Genomic DNA, 14,959 nt, shown 5'->3' with positions numbered 1-14,959 from the left:
TTAACAGTAGACCATGACACTACACTCAAGTCCAGAAAATGGTGGCCAATCAAATGATTTGGAGTAGTGTGTGTGCGCGTGTGCGCGTGTGTGTGTGAGAGAGATACGTTTTTTTCAATGGAGAGAGAGCTAGCTGGAATGAAGGGGAGGAACTTAACTTTGCCGTCACTCTAGCGCCGGAAGCAGAATGCAGATTGGGGCGGGATTTCACGAGCCATCGACTGTCGCTGTTGTTTGCATTTTGCAGAGCGGATTTATCAATAAATCTTCCAAAAAAACAGCAAAAACTGTTTTGAAACGATTGCACAACAGATATACACATACAAGTGTCCGTTTTTCTCAACACTGAGTAAAGCAATCAAAAGGTCCCGAAGACCGAGGTGAGGAAAGATGCAAAGATATCTTGCAGTTAACTTGTTGGCTAGCGCGCTAAGTGGCTATACTAGCTGTGCTAACGAAAAGACACTGTTGCTGCAGAATTGATTTCGTTCTTTTATTGTTATATTCTTGAAACTAAGTTCTTCAGTTATCGCATAAATGGCTCACGGCGCATGCACGTTAGCTAGTTGATGTTCACAGTCATTATTTAAGAAATGTGGTTGAAACGGAGGTCCTCAGTTTTGCCCCTTCGTGATCCAATGTCCCTCTAATCGGCCATCTATCATGTTGTTGACTGCATCCTGGACCCAGACCACCTAAGCTAAATTAAACGTGCCATTATTGAAAAGAAGCTCAGTAGAACTCATTTTAGGAATACATTAGTATAGTTATGATTTGGCAACAAGATTGACTAGTGTTAGCGATGAGTGTTTTGTAAATGTGTCATCAGCTATAATCAGTATATAGTGGTGGACAACAACCCAATTATTTATGCTGACAACGATTATTTGTGCCGGTTGTCCGTGCATTTCTTGTTAATAATAGCTAAGCCAAGGAAACATCTGAAAGTCCGTTTTGTAACTGTGTACACCTCCGTATTGCACAGAGTATGGATGCTGGTGAGGACCAGAACGTAGGTTCTGGCTCGACCAATGGGAATGCGCAGACCGGAGGAAACTCCCGCCCACCCCAGATCGCGCACATGTCTCTGTACGAGAGACAAGCTGTACAGGTAGGCGTGTGTTAGTCCTTCAGGCATTTTGCAATCATTTAAGAGACATAATACATGTCAAACCTGCTTCAATCTGTATGCTGAGAAAGAGGTGGGGACTTAAAAAACTTTTGGGCCTGTAGAATGTCTTTGAGGACCCATGTTGTGTGTATGTGTGGTTTATTTTGTAGGCCCTCCAGGCCTTGCAGAGACAGCCCAATGCAGCTCAGTACTTTCAGCAGCTCATGCTGCAGCAGCAAATCAACAGTGCCCAGCTCCACAACCTGGCAGCAGTACAACAGGTAAGCTAAACACATCCAGCAGCCTGGCAGGTATACAAAGCGTTAGGCTACACGATAGCTTAATTTTTTCTCTCTCTCTTTCTCCCTCCCTATATTAGGCCACCCTTGCTGCCAGTCGCCAATCAAGCTCTCCTAGCAACAGTGGTTCCCAAGCCACCACCACTGTAAGTTCTTAGATATTAGAATGTTCCTGAACGCTGTCATGTTCAGTGCACGAGATGACCTATAAGCTCCTTTATAGGTGAACCTAAGCACCACCTCCGCCGGAGGAGTGACCAATCCCCGCCCTCTTGGACCTGCTACTTCTGCGACGTCATCGGCTCTCAGCCAATCAGTGTTGCTGGGCGGGAACTCTGCAGGACAGGGACAAATGTACCTGAGAGTGAGTGTTGTTTGTGGCGCCGGTCACACTAGATCAGGGAGTCAGGTGGCTGAGCGGTTAGGGAATCGGGCTAGTAATCAGAAGGTTGCCGGTTCGATTCCCGGCCGTGCAAAATGACGTTGTGTCCTTGGGCAAGGCACTTCACCCTACTTGCCTCGGGGGGAATGTCCCTGTACTTACTGTAAGTAGCTCTGGATAAGAGCGTCTGCTAAATGTAATGTAAATGTAAGATCATTCTCAGCTTGTTTTGTGTGTCACCAATCATGCACAAGGTTTCTTTCTCCAAACGTCCGTCCCTAACACTGTGCCCTTTGACCCTCCAGGTCAACCGCTCTCTCAGGGCCCCCATCGCCTCCCAGCTTATCTTCATGCCCGGGGGCACGGCAACTGCTGCCGTAGCCACAGTTACCCAGCAACAGCAGCAGCAGCAGCAACAACAGGCGCAGCAAACAGAAGCCCCTCCCACCTCCTCCAGCATCCAATCAGACAGCGACCAAGTACGAGGGCCGACGAAAGCGATCATACTCCCTGAAGCTTGTCATACTCAAGCACACGATATCCCCCTTCCCCCCATCTCTCTTATTTTCTTCCTCTCTTGTCTCCTTCTCTCTGTCTCGTTCTCCCCCTCTCAGGTGCAGAACTTGGCCCTCCACTGTGTTTCCACTCCGAGACTGGCCGCCGTGAAGTCAGAGTTTCCAGACAGAAAAGACACTGGTAAGAGAACTTTCCTTTTGAGTCGCGTCATCCTCGCGTACGCATCTTGTGCACGGCAGCTCCTCACGAAAAGCTGATCTCTCGTCTTTTTCACACAGTCAACTATTCTCAGCAGCAACAACAACCACCTCAGATGCAGCACCAGTTCTCCGGCCCGAACTCGGTCCCGTCGCATCAGTTCTCGCAGGGCTCGGCACAGACGCAGGTGCAACCTCAGCAACTGCAGCAGATGGCCGGCAAAATGGCTGGCTACGCCCACTCCACCGCTAACGTCAAGGCTGGAAACCATCCCAACATTGCTCCAGCGGCTTCTCTCCCTCCCTCCTCGCCTACTCTCCCCCTCTCCCAGCTCCTCCTCTCCCCTTCTGGCCTCTGTCAGGCCCGAGCCGTAACCACGGTGAACCCCGCCGCCACGGTGACACACATACTGGTGCCCACCTCCAACGTCGCTACCTCCACCCAGGGCTACCCCATCGGCTCTGTGGCTACCAAAACCGGCAACACTCAGACCTTGGTAGTCCAGCCTCTACAGCAAGCCAGCGTAGACAAAGGCCCCGTGCCCATCCAGCCCAAAACCGCCCAGAGCCACCGTCTCCCTGTCCAGCTGCCACCCCGCCACCCCCCGCCCATCCTCCCAGCCCCTCCCAACAGCCAGGCCAGCGCTGTGGGTCACCACCCACCACACATCCCCGTCCAGCTGGTGGGAGCCAGGCAGGGCTCCGCAGGAAACACCCAGGTCGTGGCCCTGGCCCTGGCCCAGGCCCAGGCCCGGAGTGCCTGCACCCAGGATAGCAACGCCACGGTCACCGCAACCAACACCACCACCATGGTAAATATCTCAAGAGTCTGTGTCATATTGTCCCAGATTGGTTCTTTCTTTGATCCTTTCCCTAGTCTCTCCATATTACACCACATATGTTGCATTGACATGGGTTGAGTAAAGGACTTAAGTAAAACATATATATAATTTGTGGCTTAGCTGAGCAGGAGTGTCTTGTTTTCCCCCCCTTCACAGACAAAGCCTACTGTTGGTTCTCTGAAGAGGAAGTCAGAATCTGATGCCACCAATGACATGGCAGTGGAACCCTCGCAGCAAGACTGTCCACCAATGAGAGACTCGGCTCCTCCTCTCTCCCCTGCCCCAACACAAAACTCTGGTAAATGATGCCGGCTTATCTTGTCCTCCGTGTTTGAATATTTGCATCAGTAAATATGAAACTCTCAATGCTCTGTCTGTTCTCTCTCCCCAGCTCTGGAGGCAGTGGCAGCCTTCTCGTCCCCGCCCACCCTCTCCTTGTCCCTGCCCTTGTCCAGGGGGCTGGGGGGCCAAGCCGACAGGCCCCCTCTTCCTCAGGCTGTGGTGAAACCTCAGGTCCTCACACACCTCATCGAGGGCTTTGTCATCCAGGAGGGAGCGGAGCCCTTCCCCGTGAGTTCACACACACACACACACGCAGAGCACCAACACACACACACAGAGCACAAACACAGACACACACACGCAGAGCACAAACACAGACACACACACACAGATCACAAACACACACAAACACACACAGAGCTGAGGCATCGCCCCCCCCCCCCTCCGCTCATGTCCTTGTCTAGCCTAACCTTGCCTGCGCTGCTGTGATTGTCAGGTGGCGGGGCTGGTGAAGGAGAGGGCAGAGGGGCCGTTCGCCCTGGCCGGGCCTCAGATGGGGGACAGTGGAGGTCCAGCAGGTGGGTGATGCTCTGCAGCTGTCCTCTAAACACTGAGCTTAACAACGACAACCATCTTTTATCCACCTCACATTGTGGTACTCGCAAAAGCACGTGTGTAGAGGGAGCAGTAGAGAGCACATGCGTGTGCAGGGAGCAGTAGAGCACACGCGTGTGCAGGGAGCAGTAGAGGGCACACGCGTGTGCAGGGAGCAGTAGAGCACACGCGTGTGCAGGGAGCAGTAGAGGGCACACGCGTGTGCAGGGAGCAGTAGAGCACACGCGTGTGCAGGGAGCAGTAGAGAGAGCACACGCGTGTGGAGGGAGCAGTAGAGAGCACACGCGTGTGCAGGGAGCAGTAGAGAGCACACGCGTGCGGAGGGAGCAGTAGAGCACACGCGTGTGGAGGGAGCAGTAGAGAGCACACGCGTGTGGAGGGAGCAGTAGAGCACACGCGTGTGGAGGGAGCAGTAGAGAGAGCACACGCGTGTGGAGGGAGCAGTAGAGAGTCCCAGTCCCAGCGCTCGCCTCATATCCTGCTCAGGGACACAGGCAGGAGAGCCATCTGTTTTTTTTTTAATATGCGGAAGAAACCCATGTGAGCACAGGGAGAGGATGCAAACTTGGTGGTTGAGTGTTTAGCTCCCCTGTATGGATGTGATTCATTCAGCGAGTGCGGTGATTTGTGTTGACGTGTGCCAACGCTGCCCTCTATTGGTCCAGTGATGAAGTGCGAGTACTGCGAGAGCTTCGCTCCGGCCAGCCAGTTTCGAGGCTCCAAGAGATTCTGCTCCAAGACTTGTGCTAAGAGGTGAGTGAGACCACACGCTCTCACAGCCATGGAGACCCAAACCTCACTGACCAGGACCCACAGAGCATAGCCAAACCACCAGAATCCCTTTCAAATCCAAAATGAAATATGTTCTCCCATGGAATGTACTTTCAGCATGCTAATTGTAGCCTTACCAGTACACAAACTCACACCCTTATTCATACTGCATATAGATTTTCCTTTACTTAGGTGTATTTTTACTTAAATATTGTACAATTTCTGTGTGGGACTTTCTGTGCCCCCCCTCCACCCCTCCCCCTCCCTCCCCTCTTCCAGGTACAACGTGAGCTGCAGTCATCACTTCCGCACCAGCAGGGGGCGTGCTAGCGCAGGACCTCCGGGGCCTCCCGCGCCGTCTGAGCCCGTCGTCAGACGCAGGGGTCCTCGCAGGAGCAGCTCAGAGATCGCCTGCGCCAAAATAGCCGGCCGGCACCTGCCAGCCAAGGTTGGAAACGAACGTTCACGTCCAACGACCTCCGCTTGCATCCCGTTCTTCCACCGCGGCTGACGTCCCTGTCATTCTCTCTGTCTCCTTCTCTCATTGGCTGCAGTGTCGATCGGAGTCCAGTCGCTCGGAGGAGGCGTCGAGCTGCGAGGGCGAGGAGGAGGAAGAGGAGGACGACTCGCCATCCCTCTCCCCCAGCTCCTCCCTCTCCTGCCCGAGGCCCGCCCACTGCGGCCCTCAGTCAGAGAGCTCGGCTCCTCCCGGAGGCCTCCCATTGGACGAGGAGAACTTCCATCCCGGGAGCCCCGCCCACTGGAACGTGGAGGAGGTCTGCAGGTTCATCTCGTCTCTGCAAGGTCGGTCTTGGTGGACCGGTTGTCACTATTGAAAGCAATGCAGATCCGGATGGTGGAGATGTTGCACGCAAACACACACACACACACACAGTAACGTGCGCTGGTCATCCTTCCCCAGGCTGCGAGGAGCTGGCCGCCCAGTTCCTGTCCCAGGAGATCGACGGCCAGGCCCTGCTGCTTCTCAGAGAGGAGCATCTGATCTCCACCATGAACATCAAACTGGGACCAGCCCTCAAGATCTGTGCCTCCATCCACAACCTCCGAGACTGAAGACTGGAGGAGGAAGGTGGAGGAGGAGGAAGGTGGAGGAGAGGTTGAGGGAAATGATGTAGTGAATGAGCTCTGAAGCAGGGAGTTCAACAGAGGAAGGAAGTTTAAAAGAAAGAGCATGAGGGATCACTGGACCTTCAGCATGTTGTATTGTTGTTGTTCAGCTGGAATCGATGAAAGATTCTTTCCCCTCGGCATAATCCACATACTGAAGACCCGCATCCGCAATATACAGGACTGAGATTGGCTGCAGGACGGAGGGACAGGGGTGGGGGGGGGGGGGGGTGGGGGTGGGGCGGTCTGAAGGGAGAGTGTGCTTGCATGATGTGCCCCTCACGCATCATGAAAAACAATCATTAAAAGAGAGGGGGAGGGGCGGGAGCGGGGAACAAAGTAGGATTTTCTTTGACTTTCCTAGACTATGAATGTGCAAAATGTATGTATTTTCTCCTGCTGGTGGTGATCATGGACTGTACTTGTAGAGTACATGGTGTGTGTGTGTCGGTAGGAGGACAATACTGTGCACGCTAGTGACTGTGCAAATGCAAAGGACCTGAGAAAAGTTGCCTTTTTACGTTTCAACGGTGCTACGGTAAACTAGTGTTATGATTTGGAGTTTCTTCACCAATGCAGTCCATCTCATTGAACACTTTTATACAAGATAGATTCATTATAGATGACTGCTAACCCAGACTCTCACAGATATGTCATTCAATAACCTGGGTCTTTTACTATATATCTTACCAGATATATCTTACCAGATACAACTGTTTTTTTTCTACTTATTTCTTATTTCATGGACATTTAGCAAATTTAGTAGCTTTTAAGTTACTTCACTAACTTGCAATAGATGTTCTCATGTTAGGCCCCTGAGAGGTCTGATCAGGAAGTCCTGTCTTCCTGTATGCAGCGCAAAGGTACCAATAAACCTGACCTGTTACTGGAAACAAGCCCTCCGCCTCCACGCCTCGTTCACAGCAAACACCACCCGACAGCAAACACCACAGTTAACGGCTCTGTTTGATCATGGCAATTCTGTCTTTATTCACATTGTGGTGGTATGTGCAAACATGATGTTTAATATTACTTTTAAATTAACCTTCATTTCCTTCATATCAAACCCCACTTCAGAGTCTCTGGAATTAGAGAACCTCTATACATTTTTAGTTCTATATATTACATCTTATATTAATACATTGGCTACAGTTTGTAACCCTCATGTGGAATCCTGTGTATGTACATTGGCAAGAGGTCGAAACCACAGTGGGGTTTTCAAGTTTACTGAGCTTAGTCCAGTCTTGTCAGCTTAATTTAAAAACTGTAGATTAGTTTTTTGGAATGCAGAACCACGAGACCAAGAAAAAAAATCAAAATTTGACACATCTGCAGCAGCTATAAATACCCGAAACGAAGAAACAATTAGGATAATGTGTTTCATTGGCTGGCACAGCCGGCACTCAGAAAACAGTGTAGTTGTTGGAGTCCCCATATCCCGCCTCCTCCAGGTACTGCTCAATGTTGATTGGCTCAGACACCTTGAGGGCTTTATCGTTGGCGCTCTTCTCTCCTGATTGGAGCTTACGAGTGACCTCATCCAGCGAGGCTCGATCCTGCTCCTTCCACTGGCAGCAAGCCTTGATGGTGGAGTAGCTGGAAGAGAAAGGAGGGAAATGACGGGTTTAGAGAGAATATGTTTACAATCTTACATGAGGGGGGAGGGGGGGGGGCATATGATGACGTCTACATAAGATATGCTGCCTATGCGTCTTAGAACAGAACAGAATTGAGGTTCTGTGTGATGTTTCGATGCTACATAAACACCCACAGTGCGTTGGAGCAGTTGGCTGGCTTCCTCAGCATTTTTCCTCGTTGGTGGAACTGCAGAAGCTCGTTGACTGAAACATCTGAGAAAGGAGCTTCGCCTGGGGGGGAGACGGAGAGGGAGAGAGAGAGAGAGAGGACGGAGAGAGAGGGTGAAGAGACAGGGAGAGAGAGGGTGAAGAGACAGAGAGAGAGAGGGGGGGGAGACGGAGAGAGAGAGAGAGGGAGGAGATGGAGAGAGAGGGTGGAGAGACAGAGAGAGAGGGGGGAGACGGAGAGAGAGGGGGGAGAACGAGACACAAGTCAAGACTAAAGGTCAAACACAGGAGATGAGGAATCATAACTGAAACATACAGCCTTCTTGACTGTTGCAGAACACCTTACCCAGAGTGGCCATCTCGTACATCAGGATGCCAAAAGACCAGCTGGAAGGAGAAAAAACTTAGGTGAATCAGCTGAACTGGAGGTGGGGGGGGGGGGTGAGGGGGACCTTGTAAGCTTTGCAGTTCTATGACAACATTTGTATGAAACGGTGTATTTACGTTAACAAAGTTTTGGCGAAACTCTTGAAACTCACACGTCACTTTTTTGACTGGCAGGTCTCTTGACCAATAGCTCTGGGGCCTGCCATTTCTTCATGCCGGGTTCCTCCCTCTGATTGGCTCCCCGGTTCTTCCTGGTATAGACCCCATTCAGACCCCACAGCTTGGCTGTCATCTCCCGGCTGACCAGTACATTTCGAGCACGGACGTTGCCATGGAGAAGGTCTCGGCTGTGGAGAAACTCCTGAGAACGAATCACGACAGAGAATTTCGTTTATTTAGGGAGCACAGGAAACAGGAAGTGGTCTTCGAGCACAGGAAACAGGAAGTGGTCTTCTCCTTGTCTCCTCTCACTCATGGAATCTGCACTGATGTGACTAGAACCAGGGGAGATGAAAGGTGAAGAACCTCATGTTTTATTCTGTCCAGTGCCGTCACATCAGATCTTATGAAGGGGAGGAGGCGGAGAGAGGAAGTCCTTTAAGACAACCATGTCGACTGTAGATCACAGACAGGATTCTAACCTTGTTTGAACGTTTGGCTGCTTTTGAAAGTCAAGTCCGTTGTCAGTACTAACCAGAGCCGAGGCCACTTGCGTCGCCATGGTGAAGATGCGTTTCTCAGTCATCTCACAAGAAGGCTCTCCACTCGCATTTTCCTGACAGAAACACACACACACAGGACTTGAAACCGTGTCTCACCATGGTGTTAACACTGTGAAGGTCTCCGCCTTCATGCACCTTGGGTACTGTAGTTCTTCCACATCCTTCTTACCTGCCTACACCTCCACAGGAAGCTGAGCAGGTCTCTGTTCTCAAGCTCCTCGACGACAGTAACCAAGGGGGCACGCAGCGAGACCACGCCCAGAAGCTCCGGTAGGAAGGGGTGTGGCCCCAGCTGGGACAGGAAGGAGGCAAAACCAAGGAAGTTCTGTCTTTCAGAGGCACTCGCAGAATCTGAAGAAGAAGAGGAGGAAGAAGAGAGGGAGAGGAGGTCAAATTGAGACTTAAAACTTGTAACAATGAAACTATGGCTCAAAGACATAAAGTCCTAATTATAACCTAACCTAATTATAACCTAACGCTAAACTGAAATTTCCCCACTCCGGGACAAATAAAGGATTATCTTATCTTATTATTTTCCTGAAGGCTCTCAAAGGATAGTTTTTTCATGAGGGGAAGTTTAAATGCAACCGTCTTGTGTCAAACATTTTACATGTGAAACAGCCTCCGATACCAACAGCAGTCACACACCCCTGAAACCTGCTAACGACCCTCATCGCCCCTAAGCTCGATTGTTAAGCTTTCAGAGTATCCTTCTGAGTTTTCCTGGGAGTCCTTCCTTGTCTTCCTTGAGGGTTTAGGTAGGTTGAGGGGCAGTTCTATGGGTATACGTGAAGCCCTCCGTGACATCGCTTGTAAAAACGACTATACAAATGCGATTTTGCCTGATCAGTTTCAACTCATCACCCCCACTGACCGTTGAGCACGCGAAGGACCACGTTCCTGTGTTCCATGCGGGCCCTGCAGAGGGTCACCACAGAATCAGTGCGCAGGGAGAAGGCAGCAGGCAAGGTGGTCACCAGGTTGAAGGACTCGGGCAGCCTCTGTCGAGGCAGCTCCCGGGGCTGTGTGGTTCGGGGGAAGCTGATGGTGGTGGTGGTGGTGCTCTGGGGTGGGGGGCTGGAAGGCAGGGTTAGATCCCCCACAGGGACGGCGATTGTTCTGGAAGAGTGGGTGTTCGGGGTGGAGCGTAGGGGGAAGGTGGAGTAGGAATTGGGGATGTCCAGCGCTATACTCTCGTGCTCCAGAGGGTTGATGCCTGCGGGAGCTGGAGAAACAAAACAAAGAGTCCACAAGGGAGGGGGGGCGTTCTTACTATGGTAAGTTGTACTACTGCTGTTACCATAGTAGCGCGGTACTTCACAAATACGAATACAGATAAGTGTCGACTGCCTCTCCCCTTTTATATCAAACGTTAAAATCGGCGCTGGCCGATTACAGTAAGTACAGGGACATTCCCCCCGAGGCAAGTAGGGTGAAGTGCCTTGCCCAAGGACACAACGTCATTTTGCACAGCCGGGAATCGAACCGGTAACATTCAGATTACTAGCCCGACTCACTAACCGCTCAGCCACCTGACTCCCTACTCCATCTTACCGTCGATGCCGTGGAGAACCCGTCTGTTGCGCTGGGAGCGACCGGCGTTCCTTGAGGCCTGTGGCCTGATGCGGTTCACCTTCTCTGGACAGTAGCGCAGCAGCATGATGAAGATCAGAGTGACCAGGAAGCCGGCCAGCAAGATGACCGGCACGACGATCACTTCCTGCTCGTACACACGGACCTCTGTGGGGAGAAGGAACACACACACGCACACACACACAGACACACACACAGACACACACACGCACGCATGCACACACACACACAGACACACAGACACACACACGCACGCATGCACACACACACACAGACACACACACACGTCAAGAAGCTGTCAACCACTCACGCTGCTTAGGTGTCTAGTGTCAGGACGTTCAACAAAGATTGCTTGAGCTGCAGGTGTGTTTGTGTGCGTTTGAGTCTGTGTGTGTGTTTTGTGTGTGTGCGTATGCACATGCTTTTTTTGTTGTTGCATACCACAGATTGTGTTGCCAGGCTGGCAGATGTCGTCTGCGTTCGACAGTGATGACGACATCCTAACAAACAAAAAAGCAGAGCATTATAGGTTAAGACACAAGAACACTGAGAGCCAGGCCTCTTTGGTGGGACCAACTATTGACCAGGAAACCCATCCTGCATAGCGTCCTCTCCCGCCCTCCCTCATCATGTCATTGTTTTGATTTCTGCTCCAGTAAACCAACGTCAGCTCACAGAATAAGACACCGTAGCGCCTGGGGCACTCACGTAACACTCACTAAGGTGTCTCCCACGAGGGCCGAATGAGTTCCTTAGTTTACCAGTACGAGAACATTAACGACAAACATCAACAAATGAAGCAAGCTGTTACTGTGGGGGCTGTTTTTTGGTTTATGGTGTAATGTTATGGCTTTCAGACGCCTTCTAGATTACCATTCCAGCTCATGTGAATGATAACATGAGATGTACTGACCAGTATTAGGTTGTGTGTCTGGGGAGTCAGATACTGTAGGCGTAACTGAGAACAAGGTCAACATCCTCAAACTTTCAAATAATCTCCCACTTCCTGAGCCATGCCTTGTCTTTTTTCAGGATTACAACAAGTTCAGACACAAAAAACAACTTACTGTGGGCACACCTTACTGTCAGTCTGAGCTTCACACTGTATAATTTGTATAATTGAGTTCCTTTATCAGCGTGGCACAGCTTCTAAGGCTGCCTTCTGCTCTTCCCAACTTCACAAAATCAAAAGCTCATGACTTAATCCCCTGTGGGCCTGAAACATTAGGTACCTGCGCAGCGCCCTCAGCCTTGAGCCCGTACACGGAAAGTACTTTGAATATAATGATCCGCTTCCGTCAGAGCTGTGATCTCTCAACCCGTCCATCCACATTTTTTTTGCAGGAGAGCCTTTGTCACTCCTTCAGAGGCAAACACACTCACAGGCACAAAAACTCTGCCTCTTTAGCCCTCTCACAAACACAGAGACACGTATGTATACTGTATATTTACATGATTCGCTTCCATGAGAGCAGAAATATTATGGACATATAATTAGATAAGATAATCCCTCCAACAGTGCACAGAAAACTCACCTCTCTGCTTTTGCCTAAAGCTTGTGGTGCTAAACCTCAAATCCAGGCAAGTCCTCAGCCAGCCCCCTTGTCTCCTAGGTCCTGTAAAAGCTTTGGTACATCTGGTAAACACCTGGTAAACACCTGGTAAACACCTGGTACATCTCTCCAGCTGAACCTGCCTGTGTCAGATGAAGCCGTGTCACTCCCTCATCCTCTCTCCCCAAGGTGGTTGTCCAGGCTTGGGAGATTATGGTGTTGTGTTGCTCTGTTTGTCTAGGTTATAACTCCACCCTCTTCACCTGGGTCCCCTACCCCCCACCCCCCAACACCTCCAGCCCTCCATGGTTTCCCATCATGTTTTACCACACCCGTGTTTCAAGGGAACTTTAGTGAGGGGCCATGTGTCATGACAAATTTGGACCGGTGGTCTACAATCTGTCTCTAATTATCTCTCATACTCATTGTGTTTGTGGGCTGGCATTCTCCTTCTTCCTCGCTCCTTTGTCTCATCTAGCTAAACGAGTCCTACCACTTCATCCCTGTCATTTCTCTACCCTTTGTTGGACCAATCAGATTTTGTCTTTTGTCCTACGTGGCCACAAAGTCCCTACAGCTTTCCTCGTCCGATCAAAATATCAAGCTCCCGCATTTGTGTTTTTGTGCGAACTGACGGTAAGTCTGGATGAAACACTGGATGCTTATGCACATTATTATTTATAAAGATAAGAGTCCGAGAAAGATTTACAATATTTATTCACATAGATCAATTTGAGACATATACTGTGTAAGTGTGTTTAAGATGCAAACCCCTAATAACTTTTGTTGGATTTGTTGTCGACATGATCCAGCCTACATATCTCAAGTGTGTGGACGTCTGTTGGTGTTCAGGAGGCGGCATTGTGACCTCACAGTTTGGCAGAAGCTTTAGAAGGCTGTGGCCCCTCCCACTTCTCTCCTGGAACACAGGGATTGAAATGATTCAATCGAGCTGGATCGCAATAGGCTGATGTGTGCTTGACAGAAAAGGAAGATTCACAAACCAGTCTAAGATGTTAATGAACTCATAAGATTATTTGGTGTAAATAGCACAGGTCTTGTTTAACATCATTTTTATTATTCTCAGATCAATGTATTTCACAGTGGTATGACATGAAATACTGATACTATTACTTGTGATTTGATCTATTTATATGTGTTCATTTATTGACAGTATGATTTGATGTCAGGCAGCAGTGTGTCTGCAGCGGTTATTAGTTTGGCAGCGAAAAGAAGATAGTCTCACCAATGCAATGGGCCATGAGCTCAAATCTGTCTGAACCGAAAAATGCCTCTGTCTTCCCATTTACATGACACACTACCATGGGAAAACCAAACGCCTGGGAGGGAGAGAGGGAGGGAGAGAGAGGGAGGGCTTAATATGTAATATATGAGCTTTATTTGGCAAAACGATTAAAGGGCAAAGAGAATGGGGTCACTGACCCCATATTCCAGTGCATTCTCTGTGGAGCTCTTCAGCTTGTCTTTGATTTGCTGAGATTGAGATAGTTTCAGCAGCTCTAGATTGAGATAGTTTCAGCAGCTCTTCAATCTCACCGGCTGAAATCCCTGCCTTCACGGCTGCCTGAACGGAACGTTACACGGGCTAAACACAAAACCAACAAATGGCCCCATCCCTGACACAACAAGTTGCCGACCTAAACAGTTCAACCTATGACTGTAGCCTATATCGAATGTGGGCTTTTTATAAGTGACGCTTGAAATGAAGTGAACATCGACTCTGGAATCAAGCATTTCCTTGTACCTCAGACAAAGATTCAGGCAGGGTAATGTCTTTATCCTCACACCAGATTCTCCTCCACAGTTCGCGGGACACCTTTTCCACCTGCTTGTCTCCCCCCACCTCCCTCTCCTGCACAGCTGCCACAAACCGCATGGCACGCAACGAACCTGGGACGTTCACAGGGGACGTTACGAAACTATTCGATTCAGGATGCTCCGTTTAAGATAACTTGTGCCGTATAAATATACCTTTTTGGAACATGACCTCAAAGGGGTCCGCAGGGAAGCCTATGGGGACATCAAAATACTTGGAAAGACGTTGAAGATCACTGGTCATGTATTTGAACTTGTTCGGTACCATACCCGGAGGCTTATTGCCTAGAATATAAAAGAAAACAAATGAACACGTTCACAAATTCGTGCATTTTCTTTGCATGATCTTTGCATGGTTATAATTCATATGCTCTACCTGACTCTTGCATGACACCTCCCAAAAACGCAGGACGTAATTTGAGCTCGATGTTCCAAAAATGTCGATAGCGACACATGACCTATAAACATGTCAATAACAACGCTATATGCACATGTATTCCTCAAGTCACTTTACTTCGTTTTCAATATTGCTACGAACCTCGAATCCTAGCCAGGAATATGGAGACACCACATCATAGAAGAGCTCGATGACTTTCTTGGAACTGGACATCTTGAGGCGATAGGAGTACGGCTGTCCTCGTCAGCAACTGAATGTTATACTGTATTAACATGACATCAGCTACATCAAATAACCACAACCAAAAGATATGTGATTTACCTTTGGTCCTTGGTCAAAAAAACTGTGGCAAAGTTCAACTAAGACTTACCATGAACGCAGTTACAAATGCATGGTTAGAAACACAACTAACCACAAAAACTAAACTTCTATGACATTTTTAATTAAAGGGCAAGTGTTTGATACTTTACTTTACCCCTTTACTCTCCACAACAAAGTGTCGTTTTTGCTACTTACTTTCGCA

At 49.5% G+C, this 14,959-nt stretch overlaps 3 protein-coding genes across 3 annotated transcripts; 1 reads left to right on the top strand and 2 right to left on the bottom strand.

Annotated features, from left to right (window-relative positions):
* The first annotated feature begins 79 nt into the window (after positions 1-79).
* On the top strand, positions 80-7,327 carry phc1 (polyhomeotic homolog 1). Its single transcript, XM_062465772.1, has 15 exons — positions 80-380; positions 986-1,111; positions 1,282-1,392; positions 1,491-1,556; positions 1,634-1,774; positions 2,098-2,271; positions 2,407-2,488; positions 2,587-3,317; positions 3,504-3,645; positions 3,739-3,917; positions 4,126-4,207; positions 4,910-4,997; positions 5,295-5,463; positions 5,570-5,819; positions 5,938-7,327. The coding sequence occupies exons 2-15, from the start codon at positions 989-991 to the stop codon at positions 6,087-6,089; spliced, it is 2,490 nt and encodes an 829-aa protein (XP_062321756.1). The 5' UTR covers positions 80-380; positions 986-988; the 3' UTR covers positions 6,090-7,327.
* Positions 7,133-12,467, bottom strand: styk1b (serine/threonine/tyrosine kinase 1b). Its single transcript, XM_062465829.1, has 10 exons — positions 12,186-12,467; positions 11,092-11,150; positions 10,612-10,797; positions 9,932-10,282; positions 9,227-9,408; positions 9,030-9,110; positions 8,488-8,696; positions 8,295-8,335; positions 7,915-8,011; positions 7,133-7,739 (listed from the first exon to the last, which is right to left on the bottom strand). The coding sequence occupies exons 2-10, from the start codon at positions 11,147-11,149 to the stop codon at positions 7,547-7,549; spliced, it is 1,398 nt and encodes a 465-aa protein (XP_062321813.1). The 5' UTR covers position 11,150; positions 12,186-12,467; the 3' UTR covers positions 7,133-7,546.
* A 435-nt stretch (positions 12,468-12,902) lies between these two features.
* LOC134023627 (glutathione S-transferase kappa 1-like) lies at positions 12,903-14,946 on the bottom strand. Its single transcript, XM_062465901.1, is given in 9 exon segments — positions 12,903-13,122; positions 13,450-13,543; positions 13,647-13,721; positions 13,723-13,788; positions 13,969-14,114; positions 14,196-14,324; positions 14,416-14,497; positions 14,578-14,686; positions 14,758-14,946. Coding segments are annotated over 8 exon segments (714 nt in total). The 5' UTR covers positions 14,650-14,686; positions 14,758-14,946; the 3' UTR covers positions 12,903-13,072.
* Positions 14,947-14,959: the final 13 nt, after the last annotated feature.

The sequence above is a fragment of the Osmerus eperlanus genome, chromosome 7 (genome assembly GCF_963692335.1).
Source record: "Osmerus eperlanus chromosome 7, fOsmEpe2.1, whole genome shotgun sequence".
In the NCBI taxonomy this organism is placed as follows: domain Eukaryota; kingdom Metazoa; phylum Chordata; class Actinopteri; order Osmeriformes; family Osmeridae; genus Osmerus; species Osmerus eperlanus.
This window is presented reverse-complemented; position numbering and strand designations above follow the sequence as displayed.

What these genes read in the sequence shown, in the direction of transcription:
- phc1 (XM_062465772.1), top strand. Translation starts at nt 989, where the DNA reads ATGGATGCTGGTGAGGACCAGAACGTAGGTTCTGGCTCGACCAATGGG. An exon ending in GCCGGCACCTGCCAGCCAAG is followed by an intron (nt 5,464 to 5,569) that starts GTTGGAAACGAA and finishes CATTGGCTGCAG; the next exon opens with TGTCGATCGGAGTCCAGTCG. An exon ending in GTTCATCTCGTCTCTGCAAG is followed by an intron (nt 5,820 to 5,937) that starts GTCGGTCTTGGT and finishes ATCCTTCCCCAG; the next exon opens with GCTGCGAGGAGCTGGCCGCC.
- styk1b (XM_062465829.1), bottom strand. Translation starts at nt 11,149, where the DNA reads ATGTCGTCATCACTGTCGAACGCAGACGACATCTGCCAGCCTGGCAAC. An exon ending in TCCTGTGGAGGTGTAGGCAG is followed by an intron (nt 9,111 to 9,226) that starts GTAAGAAGGATG and finishes TGTTTCTGTCAG; the next exon opens with GAAAATGCGAGTGGAGAGCC. An exon ending in CGCAAGTGGCCTCGGCTCTG is followed by an intron (nt 8,697 to 9,029) that starts GTTAGTACTGAC and finishes ATTCGTTCTCAG; the next exon opens with GAGTTTCTCCACAGCCGAGA.